Here is a 20,162-nt window from a genome sequence, read left to right on the forward strand (position 1 = left end):
GCTGATAGTTAGATAGAAAAGTCTGGGACGAGAAATTTGGTAAGTTGTTGCTAGTGTAGAAATTTTGCATCTTTTCTAATCAGGGGTATGAACAAAACATTGGAAAATAAAAAAGTGATAAATGCTTTACGTGAGTTGCGAAAAAAAGAAAGAAAGAGTGTTTCTTGTTTCCGATCGGTCGGTTTTAAAATTCTCGTACGTATAGAGTTTTCCACTATTCAATGCTTTAATATGAAACTACTTGTGTGAAACTCGACCGCTAATTAATTTGCATAAATTTTTTCCGCGTCTTCTTATAATTGCTCTGGAATAAAATATAATAAATAAACATGAATATGAATGTTTACCAAGCAGCATGGCTACGTATGAATATTCAGAAAGCAACGTTGGGAATTGAATTGTTTTTTATTTCAGTCTCCGCAGTTCTTAAAATCTGCAAATAAAAAAAAAAAAAAAGCTTTCAAATTTTACGATTACACCACTGAAGCAGATATCAAATATCTATACGGTGTTAACTAAACATTTTGCGCATGGTCCACGGATAATGGGATGATTGAATACGAATGACGAGTCACATGAAAAATTATACAGACATCGGCTATATTGTAAAAAAATAATTTTTTTTTTTTGTCTAAAAAACACAAGCTTATAGCAGGGATGAGTTACACAGAGGATTGAATAACAAACCAAGCAGGAAATTATTACTGACATGGGGAGGCCAATGTACCGTCTGTAAAAAAATTTCCGGATTAAATATAACGGTTAAAACGTACAACAAACAAAACCAAAAGTAACGAGAATTAAGAAAATTCATTTTCAACAAATACGTGCTTAATTTATTTATAGAAAATAGAAAAGAAAATATATCGCGATTCTGTTGAATGACAATAAAGTGAGGATAAAAAAACTAAGAAAATGAAGAAATGGTGAAACAGCAATAAAACAAGAATAAGAAAAAAAAAAAAGAAAAAAAAAAAAACGGATAAAATTTAGTTGCCGGGTGAAAACTAGGACGGCGAGTAATTTGTAGATCGTATTCATTGTTCCATATTCAAACGGATTTACATGCGTTCGCAAAGCCTCGAAGACATGGCCAGGCCGGGGGGTTATTACAGGCTTTCGGTTCCAGATAGTCGATCACTCTCCGTTGACTCTGTTTGTACAGATGTGGTCTCGCAGATGAGTTCGAGCTTCGCTCCGGATGCAGAAATAACAAATGACAAACGACAGGGTACGATATATAGAGTGCGATTAGGATCACGATGACATTACGCGTTACACACCTCCCTCACCTCGTGAATGTCGATGCCGTGGTTCAGAGACCACATTGTCTGAAAATAATCTTGCATTCGCTGTTTCAGCTCGTCCGGTATCTGATGCAGTGCCAAAAAGTCCTTCAAGTCCCTCCATTTAGTCTGATAGAGAGAACGACGAGAATACATCCGCTGTATAATGGCGGTAACGTTGCCGAATACAACCGCGTGCATCAGAGCTGAAAATAAGTTACCTCATCAATGACGATGATTGACGAGTGCGTATAAGCGACGCGGTGATAATTCATCGCTGCGCAAACTCTGGGCAAACCTCCAACACACCTGTAAATCTATCGGGGCCTTTCCGCCTTTCAAATATTACAAATATCTTCTTCTTTTATCTCTGGGCACGATAATGCATTTTCGCAACTTTCCTTACCGTCTTGTTTATACTTTGAAACTGTTTAATCGCGGGAGAAAAAGTTTGGCGATTCAATACTGATCTCAAATTCATTTATTCCAGATAGCTTGACTTTTTCGTTATTCAATTACGCCTACGTCCCAGGCAAAAAATTTTCCACGTCAAACTAGAAAAGTGTTTCGAATGACGTAGGAAACGAGTAAATTTCAGAATTGAACTTTCTACCGTCTTGTTAAAGAACTTCGCAATCTCTATCGCTATCCTACTCTAATAAATGGCAAGAAAAGTTAGTAAAACCCGAAAACTTCTCCAAACACATTTTAAGTATACATCGAGTTATGATACGACAAGGAGATAATTTTTTACACTCCTGATCTTGAGTGAAAAACATCGTAAAAAGATCCTTCGAGAATATAACTTTCTATCTTCACTTCCATTAAACCGTTTTCGTTTGTCCATTAATTAATGGAATAATTAACTAACCTCCGATGAGCATGATGCAGATGGAGAATATCTTTTCGGACGAAGTGTTCGCAGAGACGTTACCAAACCCAACGGATGTCAAGCTGCTGCAAGCGAAGTACAACGCCGTAATATAGCTTTCCGAATGCGTGACATTCTGGACGGATATCTTGAGCCTGTCAGCCAGGGTGTGGATCCAGCCTGAAAAACAATTACATTTCACCATAACTAAAATACAGGGCTGCTCGCCTTGACGCGGTCCACTAATGTACCTTCTCCATATTTGATAATCTCGCACATTACACTGCGTCGTGGTGTGTTGTATGTATGCTATATAGAGTCACGCGTGTGAAACGCATGCACGGAAACACAGACACAAACGCACGCCGATATCTCCATCGCTGGAACTCAACGTGCTGGTTCGGTTCCACACGCGAGTTTCTAATTTAATCAATTACTTTCGTATGCATAATTCCTGCCGATCACAGCGCACGGTATAATGAGCGATTTAATTATCATCATCCACCTCTAAGCTACGTGTAGCATTTGTGCTTTAGAGCAACAATAATAATCGTTACTATCATTATCATCAACATCATGAAGATGAAATTTGTTAACGTTACGTCATCATAGCAGTCTGAACAGCGTTGTTCGTGCTTCTGCGTTTATGTGCACCACTTAAATGTTCAAAATCTGCTACGTCACGTTGTATATTATCGTGAGGTGAACAATATCTGTAATCTCAATTCTGGCGGCGAAAGAAATGAGAAATGGATTTTTCTGAGTGCGGGATTCTAGGCTCGGACCGCCAATTAGCCACTTTCAAGCTTTTCATCTTTTCGGAGATTAGAGAGGGTAGTTTTATCCTCCGGTCGACGGGTGCTCAGCTTTTCCAACCTTGCAGATCCCGCGGGAGTTTGAAAAGAGAGCAAACTTCGTGTTTGGCAGTGTACGCGGGAAGAGCTGACCAGACTTGTTTCTGCTTCTAAGGAAGTGTGTAGAGGAGAACGAAACGAAGTTGGATTCAAGAAATTGGAGAAAGGGCGGCAGATGCTGACAGAATCAATATTAACGACCGGGTTTCAACGTCTACGTCAACCGCACAATGGTGCCTGGTTTTGCGTCTTGGAGAAACGGAGCTCAGATGCTTCGAGATCCCGGATTAATGACAGTACGTCCAAGTACCTGCACAATTGTAATACAATGCCAGTGAAGCCCTGGCTGAAGCTTTGAAGCTACGCTTCAATTCTCATGTAACGACCTCATGAATCTACTTGCACGACATTGCGTCATTTGTAATCTTCCGTTTTGCATTGAACGAAATCATTTTGAAATCCGGGTGATTGAAGGAATGCGTCTTTTGAGGAAGGGGGCGCGCCAACTTTGGCACATATTCTTCTAGGCTTCGGCTCGAACCAAACAAGTCTAGACTTAAAGTGCTTTTCGCGGTCAGCGGTAATTTTCCCCGCTGTACGGTTATTCGGGAGGCTGTGTATAAGCTATTTAAAGCCGAGAAGCGCCCATTTGCATTTTAGAGCTTCCGTTTCCTCGCTGAGGATCAGAAGTGTAAATATTGATAAAGGTTAACGGGAACGTTGAGTTGAAATTCAAGCCTGCAGCGGCTAACCCGCAGCAAGGGATCCGCGAAAGATATTCTTCCGTCAATCCATCTTTTTAAATTCAGGATTTAGCAATTTTACGTCATGGCAGCGACGACAACGACAACGACGACAAAGGCAGGGCAAACAAGTATATAGAATTCAATATCGAAGCAGTTTCAAGAGGTCTTCGTATCTGCAGGTCGAAGCTCTAGCATTGGCAATAGATTCGAAATTGCCATCTGCAGTGAAATCCTATAATCCTCAGACAATTTCTACAATATATCCGTCACAATGCAGCTGCGTTTCGCGAATTTCTTGGTAGTAGCGGCTCTTAACGGACCTCATTGAAAATTATTTGAGACCGGAATAAATCGAATATATTGCAAGCTTTATACGCGCAAAAAATTTACACATATTTTCGCTCACCCCAAGTTCGCGTTCGCGTGTGTAATGAAAACGTATCCACGTATTTTCAGTTTCAAAAGCCGCGAATGAACCTTGGCTAGAGTCTAAAGAGTGTGTATTTTTAATAAGCGAAAAAAATGTATTCTCGAACTCGAGAGACGAAGCCGCGTCACTAGAGCAGGGCACTTCGCTGATTGACGTGTCGCAAGATTCGCACACACACACACACACGCGTAACGTGCATTCCATATGCGATAGGCGTGGTCGAAGTAGCGAGAGGGTATTTCCTTTGTGCCACGGCGGCCTGAAATCTACAACCCCCTGAGACGGGGTCGTTGATGGAGAGAAAAAGATCGAGCAAGATCACATTACGTGGTATAGAAGTAGGGTATGGATAAAGTTCATTAACGAGTTGCGGGGATATTTGAGAAGAAAATTTTTAAAAGTCAACCTTTCAAAAAGTCCTCCAATCCATCCATCCCTCCCTCGCTCCCTTTCCCCTTTAGAAATTCACCCGAAAACTGATCCATCCAACAATTGGATAGAATGAAAGTGTCTTTACTCAACTCTCGAGTTGTCCCAGCCAATTTAATCCGACTCTCTCTTCTCCCGTGAGCCTAAAACCCTCCCGAACTATCAATTTGCTCGGTTTGCAGTCGACGACCCGACTTCATCGCTTCTATAAAAGGAAAAGTTTCCAGTCGATGCTGCTTGTTCTCAAAATCGAGAGAGATAATCTCCAGACTCTAGCGAATAATCGAATCCAGTTCCCGAGACTTTTTCCAAGTCTTCGCTCGCTTTAAGGTTGGACGAAGAGAGGGAAAAAACGCGCGCGAAAAAGATTGAGCAAGCTGTATTTATGCAGGTCGTAATTTAAAGTGAGATAATTTAAAGGCAACCTTGGAGGTTTAATAAGGACACAACTTACCGAGATCCCATTCCCTGTCGTTCCGGAGTCTCTCCTTCTCGGCGATGACGTACCAGATGCAGGCGAGCCAGTGGGCCACCAGGGTGAAGGACAGCATCAGGAGGGTCAGGATCATCGCACTGTATTGCGAGTACCTGTCCATCTTTTGTAGCAGACGAGCCAATCTTAGGAGTCTCGTTAACTTGACTAGGTGAATGTGACTGTGGCCAGAATCCTGATAATCAAACACTGTTACCGACGTCGTGTATTCACAATACTATGAGATAAAGTATAACATCACGGAGAATGTGACGGGGAAGATTTTTCTCGGTAGTTTGAGAAGCAAAAATCGATACTATTTATCAATTTTAGTACGGGATTAGTAGTACATTGAGTATTTATCAAATTTTTATAATTTTAAGGTACGATCGTCTCTTCGAAAATGCAAAAGTAGACGATGTAGGTATAAACGAATGCTTAGATGCGTTTGTTCCACATTTTAAATCGCTGAAAAATGGTTAGAAAATATGGAAAATACGTTTCTCACATTGTCGGAATACTATTTTTTACAATGGCACTGGGACAGATTTTCTTTTTTTTCCAGTGGTTAATTCAATGTTGCCGTTAGTTGATCATAATCAATATCAGTGCAGTGTCGTCAAATTAAATAATTAAAGATGTCAATATGATAAAAAATGTGTTGCACTGAATTTGTGGTAAACAATCCATCAGATTTTTTACAATCATAAAGTGATTAGAAAGGAAGAATACATGTCGAACCCTTTGCTGAGGGATAATTCCAGTATTTTCTATTTTCGTACTTTCAAAGACATTGTCGTAGCTTAGAAAAACAACAATTTAACCGATATCCGATGTGCGCTGTTTCATATAAAATAAAATTAACAAAAAGTATCGATTTTCACCCTCCGGCATCGTTCTGGCAGAATAACGGATCCATGAATATGATCAAGGGTTGATGCTGACGTGGGTAGCGCAGATGCTCGTCGGATTACGTCGGTGTACGAGCAGTAACGCAGGGATTGAAGATTCAATCTCGGTTTCACTATTTGCACGAAAAGTCACGTCTGCGTTTTCACATTCTTCTCGTTTGCAGAGCGAGCTTAGACGCGAACGCCCACGGTTTCGATACTCTCGATTCTTTGAGATATAATTAGTGGAAAAAACGAATGTTATACATTTTACATCAATAATTTTCGTAATCGTTTTGCCGTCGATATTTTTTAGTAGAATTTACATCATTTTTTTATTTAAATTTACAACTCAGTAATTTTATTGCAATTGCTACAGCAGATTCTATAGTAAAATACTGCCGGCAGATTTTTTTTCGGTAAAGTATAAAATTTTCCTATTCAGATCCTTCGTTAAAAGTCCAAGTCTGCAAACTGAGTAGTACAAATAAAATTTTACTCATTACACGACTTCATTCAAAATCCAAATTTCACAACGTCAATCCTTCTGAGGTTTGCCAAGTTCCTCCGAAGTTTCTCTAAATTCCCTAAATAACTCTGCACGTCATTGTACACAAAAAAAGGAGACAAAGAACAGGTGAAACTTGTGGGTGATCACGGATACCAGCATCGCTTTTCGCAAACTCCATTCGCCTAGTCATCTAGGCAACGTAACGTAATTCTCGATCGTATATTGAATTTCATATTTATTGAATGATTGAAGCGTAAATATTCGACAATTTATTATTTTCTAAATTTTTGCCACGAGGCAAAAATTTTTTGCATCCAGCAGACTGGCGATCAGATGAATATTCACAGTCCACTTCACCCACCTTCGCTGTTCATACATCAGTAATTTAAAAGTAAATTCCCAGGTGCGTCGAGAATCTATATTTCGTGGCATAATAAGCTCATTCTAATTTTGTATTTTCTTTCCCTTATTTTTCTGCAGTAAGAAGTGTCGGATTGAAGCTTGCCTTGGTGATTGGCTCATTTACAAGTAGAGTCGTCAACCCGTTTTACAATATTCATGGAGGGTATTTGACAATTCTTTCCTGACATAAAGTAAAGCATGTAGTAAATAGATCGGAAGCCGTAAAGGTGAGCCGGAGAGCGAGTGAGAGAGAGAGAGAGAGAGAGAGAGAGAGAGAGAGAGAGAGAGAGAGAGAGAGAGAGGGGAAAGAAATATTTTGATAACGCGTGCTTCAGATCCACCCACAATCAGATCCACTCATCTTTTCACATTTCTTTTCAAGGCGTACGTAGTATCCGACATTTGCTGTGTATTCCGTATGAAATTATCGAACCGGAATATCGTCGAGACGTGAATCTACTCACACAATTCTCTGCCAAAAACCTTAATAAAAGGTTTACAATGGCTTTATCTATTGAGAAGCACGAAAAAATTTTATTCTTGGTTCTTTTTGCACCGATCAGTCTTCTGCAGACCAGTTTTTATCACGTGAAGAAAGAGAGAGAGAGAGAGAGAGAGAGAGAAGAAGAAAATTTCCACCGTCAGTATTACACGTTGTCGGATTAGTTTTTCAAACCGTTCATAGAATTCAAAAACCCGTTTCCGTTTCGTTTTTGAATATATTTCGTATTTAATGGAACTTCTGGTCTATGTATTCAGGACGAAATTGAAGCAGCAGCGTCCCATTTCAACATTCTCGAACAAATGCTGCGCGTCAGCGAATTCCGGTTGTAATAACGGACTTTGAATTCAACGTGAAAAAAGATGCGTCAATATTTAAACATGCATAAATAAATAAATGTGTATATTGTATAAATACGTATATAGTTCTCGTTGCAGTTATACCTCTGAAAATTGCATTTCTGTAACCACTAAAGTGAAAATTCAAATTAATTGTCTGATAAGTCGAGTTTTGTGTGTCGTTTCAAATTTCGGGTGGAAAAATCGGGGTAAATTTTATGCGGATTTTGAAGCACAAACACTGACCTCACCACTGTAAAGGTCGGACGCGTAGAGGAGGTCAAACGGCAGGGCTGCCACCAGGTCGACCAGAAACCAGCTTTTCAAGTAGTTCAAAGCGATGCTCTTACTGCTGCTGACTACTTCGCCTTTCCGACTGACGTAAGTCGTTCTGAAGTTCAGGATTATATCTGAAATGGAAATAATCCGTCAATCTTATGCCCCGAACTTGCAAAAGTATCACACAAATTGTTATCTTATACATTGTATAAAATCTCTGGACACAACATTGAACGTTTCCTGCATGTACAATTAATTTTCATTAACGATTCTTATACGGAGCATAAAAAAATTGTAATTCGTACAGCACCTGACTTGTTAGCAATCTTATCGCGTGTCTACATTTTTTTGCTTTCGTTTTTTTTTTTTTGTTTCTCAAAGCAACAAAATTTTGCGCGCCAATTGCCAGATGAAACTCAAACCCATTAGGACCAAGTTTGCTTCTTCATTAAGAGGCAGAGAAGGTCTCTCTCTTTGAGGCAGGCGTGTTTTGTCTGGTTCCCCGGTCTCAGCGTTGCTTTGTCCTTTATCCGAATCCAGGCTTTCTAATCTATCCTTGAGCTAGCGCTTATATCAACATAAAGGGTCCCGGTATAAATTAGAATTAACCATAGAAGGTGGCCCGAAAATGAATCTTCAATTGAATTGCCGGTTCTGCAACGGCTGCATGAAATTAGTAAAGAGTATCTACCTAAAAAGAACAAAAAAAAAAAAAAAAACACCTTGGTTGTTAATAAAAGGCAAAGTTAAAATTACAACATCACGAACAAAGTGTAAAACATGGTTTAAATCAAGCTCTCCAAATGTACGTGGAACGCGGGAGAACATTAACGTAATGAAAATGACACGACCGACATTCGCGAATCGTCTGAAAACCGGCTGGCAAAAAAAGAATTGTAAAACGAATAGAAAGAGGAAAAATATACGATAAAAAAGCTGCAGACGACAAAGGATGTAGCGAAATATTCCCTTGAGTGGTAAGGTGGAATGAAAAATTTCAACGCTTTTAGAATAAACCTAATATATTCTTTTACATATAATGTTATACAGAGTGGCTCGACTCGATTCGCACGCGTAAACCGCAGATGCAGATGCTGAATATGCACGGATCAAAGTCACCTTATACGTCCAGCATTCTACATTTAATTTTTCATTTTATCCCTTTCCTTCCCCTTCGATTGTCCTCGTTTCCAGTCCGAATTAACCGTATTAATTAAGTTATAACCGACTTGCACTGTACATAGTTGTCGGGTCGGTTTTCAGAGGGGTTCCGGACACTCGCAGGGTCTGTGGTTTCTCAAGAGATTGCCCACCAAATGTCGAAACACAAAAGTGTTTTGCCAATCCCCTCCCGGGTCGGAAGTCAGGCTTACTTTCCTTCTGGAGTATAATACGCTAGTATATATACAAACACGTATGCACCTGTACCTATATACGTATAATGTATGTATGTATATAAGGACTACGCCTTGCCTTTTGTACCCAGCCATGACGAATACGTTCTGCAGTGTCTGATCTGGTCCTTGTAGCAATACACGTGATGCTTTATTCAAACGGTGCGTGCAGACATGAAAAACCGTGCGAGCTTTATGCACGATTTGATTTGAGAAAGAAAACATCTTTTTTCCCCGAGCTTTTCGGTTCTTGGGGGTTTGCGGTTGACGAGAAACGATTCGGCTGACAAACATGACGAGATGAGATCTCCGTTTAAATTCGCAATACATTTTATGACGCAAATTTTAGCGCGAATCGAGATACGAAGTCTGCACAACAGACGAGTTTGTACAATTTTCGGTTTGTCAAATAATACCCCGCGTTTAGAGAAATGAATTTTCTCGCTTTCAGCAAATTGGGTTCTGGCAAATTCCAGCTCTGTCTCACCTCTCGAATAGCTTGTAGTCTCGTACCGCGCAGAAAATATAATACATACGTATTACGTACATACATATGCTCCGTAAAATGGTCGGACATTTTCGAATGTAACGTTCGTTCCACTGCTCCAGAACAGTAGGAAAATTATAATTTCTCGTACAAAAAATTTCGCTACCTCAGAATTTTTTCCCCCCCTTGAATACTGTCGAGCACGATTATCCCTCGAAATTTTACAAGAGTTGATAAAAAATATAAGTGTGTGAAGCTGTTTTTGTTTATACCTATTTACCGTTTAGGTACAAGAATCGATCATTGTGCACAAGAAATAACTAGTCTAGGCAAAAAATGAGTTGAAAAAAAATTAATTTTTAATTTATTAAACATGATAAAAATTCTTGACTGTCATAAGTCTGGATGAATTAATTTTAGTATATATATAAATATAGCGTGAAATGACACCACCTGCCAAGTAAAAATGAGGTTATAAAAATCTCTATCTTTCAAATCTATAACAGGACAATAATTTATTCCTAATAATTAACAGAGCTAACGTATAAATTTTTATCTATCCGCTGATGCGTGAAGATATATTTCGTTGTATTTGCCAAAATATCAGAGTACTTGACTTGAATTCAATTATAATTTTTGTTGATAAAACATTATAAAAATAAAGAAAAATTTATAACGCCTCGGGCGCAAAGAGAAAAAATAAATTGTGATCGATGACAGGTTATAGGTGGATCAGCATGTTCGTTCCTATTTTTTAATTTCCTTTCATTTACACGGTTGATATTACGAGTTTACTTTAATTCCCATCAGGCAGGTCCTCCCCTCTTCATCTTGGCTGCTTATAAATATAGCCTAGGTCTACACGGTGGATTAGGCTTACGGTTGTTTACCCGCGATATTCTTTCGCTCTATTGGTACCCGTTCAACCGAAACTTCGCACACCTTCCCTATGATCGATGAGCAAATACATTCTGCACAGACCGCCGGTGGATACTTGCTCGATTACACGGTCGACTTGTCATCGCGACGCGCGACTTCAACGTCCCACCACCATGGCCATCATCTCCGGTATACCTAATAATTCATCAGCTTTTAAACAGGAAATAGCCCCTAAGGTAGCTGAGGAGGATGACGGGGAAGAAGAGATTCTGCAAATCGGCCTACGAAAATTCCTTACGTAGTTGGGCTGGGAGTGAAAATGTGAATAGACGAATAAACAGAAGGGTCACGATACTTGTACTGTGGAATTATAAAATTAAAAATTTAAAAGTACCTACAGAAAATTCACAATGCGTAGGGAAAAATAAAGTACAGAAACACAAAACATAGAATTATCATCAGAATTTTGACGATTCTATATTTTTCCTTTTTGATACTTTGATTTTCTACATTTACGAATCTGTTGTATAAAATAAATTTTACGCGTTTTCAAAAATTTGTCATTTTACACCCCAAACGAATTTCCGGTTTATCGGAAGCTCGCTATTCCCTTTCCCAGCATTTTTCATCTCTCATCAGAGTTTCTGAATTCCAAGCTACAGCGTCGGCAATCGATTAAACGCGCGGATAGATATCGGGGAAGCGAAGCGCGTACAGAGCCGGCTTGAAATTAGACTTTAAAATCGAGGGGTGCGATTACTGTACGTCGAATACTCACCGATAATGAAGAGAGCTTCGACGACGACGTCGCTGACCATTGTTGGCCTGTCCGTGTTGACAAAGCTCGCATTATACGGAACGACAATCGCCACGTAGAAAGTTGCAATCAAGATAAGCCAGTCCCAGCACGACTTGAATCCTCCGTAATGGCTGAGTATAAATCTTGATTTCTTTATTGCCGATGTTTTGTACTCCGGAAGCGGAGCGGCAGTGGAATGAAGAAGTGTCTATAAACAAAAAAAACGTCTTCTCATCAAAAATCGTTCTCATTCCCAAACGCGAAATTCCGATCTCAAGGCGCGATTTGGCGCGTCATAAATATTTTAGAATCAGGTTGATAACTTGTAATTCAACTGTAAACAAGAGAGACGTATAAAAATAATAGACGTATAATACGATCGAAAATAAACTTTGCCAATAATATGTGTAGGTACATCGCTTGCGGATAATTGACTCATGCATATTCCGCGAAAAATTATTTCACCAGGTCGTCCGATTTTCTTCGTTAAACCCAATGGACGTGTACTTACTTCGAAAAGAATTTTCCAGTTCTAATTTATAGAAAGAAAGAACTTCGAAAAAAAAAAAATCAATAGAAAAAGAGGAGATGAATAAAAAAGGATTAGGAAAAAATCAGCTAAAAATATCATCAGAGGAACGCGTGAGATTCTTTATAACTGAGTGGACGCTGGAAGAGTTGCGTTGTTGAAACAAAAGTTTAATCGGGTTTAACGTCAAAGTTGTAACTCGTCCTCATTACACTGCGGATTAAGGCTATGTCGATACCAGAAATTAGGGGAGAAGAGCCGTTCCATTTGATCTAATCGTTGAAGTTACGCTTCAAACGCTAAAAGATCGGCACTCAAATGCAAAGACGAATTCTGCTGAGAACTTGCATCTTTGTAATTTGTAGAGAGGAAATTGAATTTCAGCGATGTGAACCGGATGCGGGAATCATATATCCGATTCAAGTAGATCAAAGTAAAAGAAATTTGCGTGCACGCGCGGCTGATAATTTCCGATCGAGTTGAAAATATTTTTCGCAATATGCTTGTCGATCGTTTTTGGATAGAATTTTTGAAACTCCAATTGTTTGGGGGATCTCGGTACGTTTGAGCTGATAATCAGGTTAGCATTAATAAAATGTCTCAAATAGTCATAATTTCACGTTAGTTGATGTGAAATTTGCTCAGATGCATAATTTCAACTCGAATTTTATATCATTCGATTTCACGATCGGATTCAGATTACGATTTAAAGTGTTCGATTAAATACGGTAATCACCAATTTATGCGGAATATTTAGAAAATCTTTGGACAAAAGTCACAAATTCATATACATATATGAAGCATTAACTGGTGAATATTTTTATCAAGTTTCGAAGGCCTTTGTGAAAAGATATACACGTTCCTTAATTCCGTATCCTTACGCAAGGTAAGATCTTTTGCTTTGACTGACTTTAGCCATAATATACGTGTAGCTATATATATATATATATACACACTTATATGTATATATGTATATGGAATACGGCATTTTACGCAGATCTTGTCTTATACCTGATTATACTTCAAAGGAACCAGCAAACTAATGTAACGAGACTGCATGTGTATGTGTATGTGTAGGAGTATATTTTTCCTTGGAACACATTCGATGCCTAAATAATAATGTCAGCTTTTCGAGGCGTACTTCGTACATCAATATATGTAAATTCCACCGTCGTAGACGGTGATTGATTTTTTTTTTTACCGTCACTGGCTGGAGAATATGAAATTTCTTTTCTCTCGTTTACCTAAGTAAAATGTAACTTGCAGATTCGGAAAATTTTCACAAATTTATGTAGTTGTAAAATTTTACCCAAACGAAATGAAATTAATTTAATTATTTGTACAACTTTTTGTCTTTTTGTTATAAAACTTTCCAGCTTATTTAAAGAACGAGATCATCTTGTATACTGATTCCCAAGGTCAGTTTTATTGCTCATTTTGTTCATCCGCCACACGGTGGAAGCTATCAATGAATGTCGGGTCAACAAGAATTTTACAACCAGCAGCATCCGGAAAAAAGACATTATCTACACTTGGACGAATAAATTTTGCGTTCCACTGAAAAAATACGCTGTATCTAGATTTTCTTTGTTCGTGGCTTTGTACAGACGCGCACAGCTATTTGCCAATGATGTATGCATACAATAATACAAATACATGCCTGTCGAGTGGTTTAATTAATCAAAGGGAAAAAGAAAAACAATCCATTCGAGATGATACAATGCCCAATTCACGTTATATACCTACGTATTTCCTGCAGTAAATAAATGTTTATCATTATCGAAACTCGGATGTGAAATATACATATAGAAGAAAAAACTTCAAATTTTCAATAAATATTTTTCAATAATTAATCGCCGGTGAACGAAGAAAAAAAAAATGAATCGAGTGGACTCTAAGGAAAATTTATCAATCGCGATTTGCGGGGAGTCAAGAGTCATTATGAACCGAAAACTATGAAAGACTCTTCACAAGATAATAAGGAATACTGAATTATAGTAAGGAGAACTGAATTGCTCGCGCACGCAGTGGAATGTACCTGTAAGTATTTACATGCAGGGTAAAATGTCAAAAGGATAAAGCTTTTTGAAATATTCACCAAACATTACGTTATAGTAGACGGAAGTAGTTGGAATTTCAATTGACTTACAACTTCCTAGACACGGTGGATAGCATTAGCAAACTGTATACCTAGTATAAAAGTCATTCGCGTTTCGCAGCGCTGTGCTGCGGAGTTTCCAAGAGCTCTTAGAAACTCGTCTAATTCGGTTGCAGGATTTTGTCGGTGTTGCTGCAAAGAGTGAATTTGCATGAGAAATATCGCGACTGATTGCAAATTCCCGTGCAATTAGCCGAAAGCGATATATGTTGAAAATGGACGAAAATTCAACTCGTGCTATGGAATCAAAAACATACTCGGTGGCAAGATGTGAATATTGTATATTGGATTTGTTATAGCTCACTTCCACATTTTTGAGCTTTGAAACTTGATAACAAACGATAATTCAGTTTTCATTCCGTTGAATACAGCTGTTTATACAATTCAACTTGACCTGCTCTCGGTATTGCAATCACACGTTCGTGAAATAAGACTCGATAACGAAATATAAAAGAACTGCAGAAATGTGGAATGAAAAACTAATGAAATACTTCAATACTAGTTTGGTAGCTGATGGCTATAATTTTTGTTTGACTTTTGGAAAATAGTAGAAATGCTTGAATATTTTCTTGATATAATTCCAACCAAGATGTGACAAATATATGAGATAAAAAAATAAGATTGTAAATGTTTCAAAAGTCGACAAGAAATGTTTTTTGTTCTTAAGCTCTCTTCGCAGTTTTTTTTTTTTTTTCCAGCTGATGCAAAAAGCAAACGACTCGGAATCCCATATGAGTTTTATTATTTGCATTCGGAAGATTAGAAATATTCTCATTTCGTCACAGGTTCGATCGAATTGGTAAACGGTCAAACAGATTATTGTTATTTCAATAATGATCTTACTTTCAGCCACGCCGCATTGCACATTATTACTCCGATTTGTATATATCAGATGAGGAAAAAGTTAAATACTCACGTTATTTATTTTCAGCTTGTGTTTGTTGTCCTGTTTGTAATGGCCCGAGAGTTGATAGAGAACTGCTCGACTCCTTCTTCGCCCATAATTGGCCGGAGGGGCTTCCGGGTCCAGGTTACCATTAGCATCTTCAATCGACGAAAAAATTGAGAAAATTATAAATTATTCCGGTTCACTTTTTTTCTGTCATTCTGAAGTTTGGGTCTAAGTAAAAAAATCTAGGAGTGCGTTGTGCAAAATAGTCGTCGACAATTACCGTCTTTCGACGAATGAAAAACAAGCGAATACAAAGAAATGAATTTCTGTGTAAAACCGATTGAAAAATCAATCGACCCTTCAAACGCCAAGATCTGAACCAATGAAATACTCAATTTGGCTATCCTCGACATCACTTGGCGTTATAGAGAAAGGAATGCGATGAGAAATCTCGGGAGCATTCGGAGAGGATCGCTGAAGCTTGTTATGAAGGGCGCGGAAAACGGTCCAAGTTTTAATTAATTGTCTGTCGACCGGCACGTGAATATACATAGATGATGTACATGGGGTGCGTAACGGGTAGAAACTCATGGTGAACCGGTTCTCGTTTCAAGCTACTCTATCAGCCGGTATGAATACGTTAATTGCTTTCCAACACTTCGATAAGTGAACGCGAATAATCCGCTCGTCTAACAGCGATTACACAAATATCCTACAAACTGGGATACACGAATGTGCATGATGCGAATTACCGGCTTCTATTAAATCCGTGTGCAACGTAATTAGCGATTATACTTTGGTTATACGCGACGTTTTTATATTAGTTGAAAAGAAAATCGCAAAGTGAGGAACGAATTGTTGTTATCTCTTCAATCTCTTTGCCAGAATCGTTATTCATTACGGAGTTATTTTCAACTTTTGTAATAGCAATGCGTTACGACTGTCAAAACGGTTAAACTGGGTTGAAAAGTCTGAATTTTCCTGGTTCGCGTTTTATTCTGCAGGCAAGTTGAAAGTAAGGTGAATTAAATTTTGTTTGTGCCCGAAACTTCGGCTACTTTACTAGTTTACGGAAGTTCAATTATTCGTCGCAAATGTCCCGAGTTTAGCCCCCGGATTCGATTAGCGCGATGATTTATTACGTGAATTTCTAACTAGTGCTATAAACAGTCTGTAAACATGAACTTTAAGCAGTTGAGTTCATTGCTCGGAATAAACAAGCCAAACGATTTGAATCAACTTGAAATAAACGAGTAAAGCATCAAATTTTACAGTAAGAGAAAAAAGGCAAGAAAAAATTGGATTTCTATTATTCTACATTACAGATTGAATGCATTTTCAAACGTGTCGATGTGTCGCATTAAGTTTTGAATCGGTGCTAAGTAATTGCTTGCTGGCATCGTGCGAGTCGAATAATCCAAACCCATAATTCAAATTATCCGAAGAGTAATCACCAGACATATTGCGAAGGGTTGAGTGGAAAAATTCTTGTTCTTCTTTCTTCGTTCTTCACTTTTGCTAATATATTTTTGCAATAAAATGGTGTAATAAGCAAAGCGTTAGTGCAAACTCACCACTATCGTACAACTCACAGGGCTGAAGATTTTTCGCGTCTGTAATATCCTTGTGCGATGCGAGAAAGAGGACGACGTCTCCTTTCTCATTCTTTATAGGCACGATGTCGAGGAGGCAGTTAAACGGTTTCCCTGCACATTCAATATCAGTTTCCCTTTACAATTTCTGCCGAACGGACATGATGTGAGAATAATTTGAAGCCGTATAATATCAAAGTTATAAACAACAATTTATTTCCAATTCTACATCTAGGGCGACGAATAAATGACTCGATGACTTGATGTGTCAATAGGTTTGTGAATTAATTCGAATTCATCTGAATCAATGAGAATTAACTCAATTATTAAAAATTGACTGGAATAATGAATAAATAACTGAGAAATAATTAAATTTTGGACAATCAAGTCAAGTTGATTTGAATTAGTATGAATTCGTGCCAAAAATATCTGTTTGGAGAAAACAATAAAGAATTAAGTTGATATAAAAAAAATTGAGTTGAATTAAAAAGAAAATTAATGTGAATTAACAGGAAATACAAAAGAATGAATAGAAGTTTTTTGAAACTCACTTGAATTATAAAAAAATTAAGTTGAATCAAAGAAATTTATCTGAAATAAAAAAAATGTGAAATAAACAAAATTAAGTCGAATTATATAAATTAGTTTAGATCAATTCGACTCAAAAAATTCTTGTATCGCTCAAATCTCGAATTATTTACTCCCCGATTTGAGGTTAAACACAATTTTTTTTTATCACGGTGAAATTGATATCCGTTAAAATTATTCCATAAAATTTGTAATGATTTTTTACTCAATATTCCATAATAACGAATTTCATAAAAATCATTAGAGATCGAGGATTTTGTTAGCAGATATACTATAGCAAGGAACCCGAAGTTCAGAATAAAAAAGTACTCTGGGCCCTCAAACCCGGAGTTTCGTCTTCTATAAATTACAATGTAAGCGATATTCCATTTTATGCACGAACAAGTTTCAACTTATAAGCCATATACCGAGTTTCCAATAAAAACTTTACGGTACTTTAATGTACTCATTGTTGTAAATTGTAACGGATGTAACCACAAGTACTTGACTTCGTTGGAAGATAAATTTACACACAGTTAACCGCCAAAGAAAGTTTCGAATTTGTAAGAACCTTCCGAAGGCCGTAAATTCACATAATTCAGAGACGAATATCTCCTTAGTCCCACGATTGTCCCGGTAATGGAATTGTAACGAGTTCTCTTGCCTCGAAAATCATACAATGACCCATCTCACTACAGTAAATACACAATTGAAATAACCCAGGATGAGCTAAAGCATCGTTCAAAATAATTCCTCTGACAAAAAAAAAAAAAAAAAAAAAAAAAAAAAAAAAAAAAAAAAAATCAAGATCTTCTCGATCCCCGGCGAAGCTTTCAGCGGGCAATGTAACGCGGATAAGTTTTTCATCTTGAATAAAACTGGAAGAGTGCCTCGGGCTGCGTCAACTTTGAAATTGGGTTGAGTGGGTGAAGCGAAAAAGATCAGAAAAAGAAACAAGAGCGTAAGAATCGAGGATGCGGAAGACTCGACTTGGCCCCCAGTTCCAATATCCCTACAGATGTTTGTAAAATTAACTGAACATAAATATAGACATCCCCGTATCAGGTGCACACATGCGATTATATGTACGTAAACTGTAATCATTGGTTATCACCATGAAACTACTCGAAGGGATTTGTTTCCCGACTCAAGGACTATCGACATCGTGGAAAATAACCGGCAGCCGTGAATAGTGCCAATTAGGCTTTATGCTGGGCTGTGGGGTTAATTAATGAAGACAGTGATGTGAACAGAGACGTTATTTACCGATGTGCAATCGGAAGGTTGCCCGTTCGAATGATTGAAAATCAATAATCTGTACACCGTGTACTGAAAATTTCACTTAGTAGTTGGCGGAAGCGATTTTCCCGGCATATTTGCTTACCGGTTTTCTTGTAAAAGACAACCTCCATCTTGAGTTCCGTTTTGCTCTCGAGACTCTTGTCGATCATCGCCTTTTCCTCCTCCGTCGTGTCTGGTCCATAAAGAAATTTGCACGCGCAGCCCTTCTGCATGATTTGGGCGCGCGCAAAACCCGTCAAGTCGCAGAATCCATCCGAACAGTAAACGATCGGATAGATCGAGGGAACTTGAGCATTTCCCAGAACGAAGTTGCTGTCTGAAACAAAAAATATACAACCAACTTTGACAAATTTTCATTCGACAACTCAATTAATCGATTCACTACAGTTTTCTCGGGATGAATAGACGGAATAATACTGCAGTTTATTCAATCCACTTGACACCCTTTCATATTCGATTAGTCGAATCGCCCTTCAATTGGACACACGTATATTGCACGTATACCTTTCGCAAAGTCCAGTGATAATTGCATCTCCAATCAGTGAACGGTCGAGGAATATATTTCCACGAGTTTAACGATATTATACCGTACATGTATTTACATGTGTGTGTGTGTGTGTGCGAATGCCCGGCTGGATAAGCACGGTAAAGCCAGGGCGAGGAATATTGTTTTTCTTTCACAGAAATCACTCGCAAATAAATTTTCATTTCATTACTTTATACCACCTCGACGTGCATATACGTATATATAAAGCGAGTAAACGAAACGCGAGACTGGATCGCTTTCACAGCGACGGTGGCTTAGGTACCGATGTTCGATCAATTACTGCAGACCACATGGCGGGAACAGGGATTGTATTTCAACCTGCCAATATGCGTCCCGAAGTAATCCCACAATGCGGACTCTCTCATCTCGGGTGAATTTTTCCGTACCGTATTTACGTGTGGTTTTCTCTTATTTAATATTTTTTTTTTTTTTTTTTCTATCGTCTCTAATACCATTTCGTGCGGATAGTTGACTTCGAAACAGATAACATCCTCTGTTACTGGGATGAGATCGCTGATTTCTAGGATATACTCATGTGACATAAATAATTGCTCCATTACGTGACTTGTCAGATGGCACGTGGACCAAATTGGGGAAACACGAGAGGAGAAACCGTTGAGTTATGATCTTGGGTAGCGGAAATCTGCAGGCTGGGAAGATTATTTCGTTTTCACAGTACTATGATCAACGGCCTTTGAAATGAATATACTCGATCCTGCTGTAAATTGTGCGTTCTTGAATGGCAAAGTCGAGCCAAACAAAATGTAGGGGCGATAGCTTTGATTAGCGTTGATTGCGGGGGAGTGGCAGAGGAAATGTCAGTTACGTGAAGCTCTAATTAAACTTTTATTCCTGAAGGCATTCGTTGACGAGATGTCGGTAAATCAAGCTAATTTAACCCACCTTAAAGTCCCCCTCGAAATGTTCAAATGTTTTGTCGATTTATATTATATATTTGGTGAATTGATATCGGCTCCCACAAATTGAAATAAAGTTTTGACACACT

General features: G+C 38.2%; 1 protein-coding gene across 3 annotated transcripts in view; it reads right to left on the bottom strand.

The window, feature by feature from the left end:
- Positions 1–20,162, bottom strand: part of LOC124405274 (potassium voltage-gated channel subfamily H member 8-like) — a 61,856-nt gene that overhangs the window by 5,671 nt on the left and 36,023 nt on the right. For 2 of the 3 annotated variants that reach the window (XM_046880048.1, XM_046880046.1), the window contains exons 3-10: positions 18,692–18,925; positions 16,723–16,854; positions 15,173–15,300; positions 11,549–11,777; positions 7,978–8,141; positions 5,071–5,284; positions 2,158–2,337; positions 1,284–1,492 (exon numbers count right to left, since the gene is read on the bottom strand). In XM_046880048.1, coding sequence (XP_046736004.1) covers positions 1,284–1,492; positions 2,158–2,337; positions 5,071–5,284; positions 7,978–8,141; positions 11,549–11,777; positions 15,173–15,300; positions 16,723–16,854; positions 18,692–18,925 — 1,490 coding nt within the window. The remainder of the gene's footprint in view (positions 1–1,283; positions 1,493–2,157; positions 2,338–5,070; positions 5,285–7,977; positions 8,142–11,548; positions 11,778–15,172; positions 15,301–16,722; positions 16,855–18,691; positions 18,926–20,162) is intronic. The other variant, XM_046880047.1, reaches the window with a different exon arrangement.

This window comes from Diprion similis, chromosome 4 (genome assembly GCF_021155765.1).
Source record: "Diprion similis isolate iyDipSimi1 chromosome 4, iyDipSimi1.1, whole genome shotgun sequence".
NCBI lineage: Eukaryota > Metazoa > Arthropoda > Insecta > Hymenoptera > Diprionidae > Diprion > Diprion similis.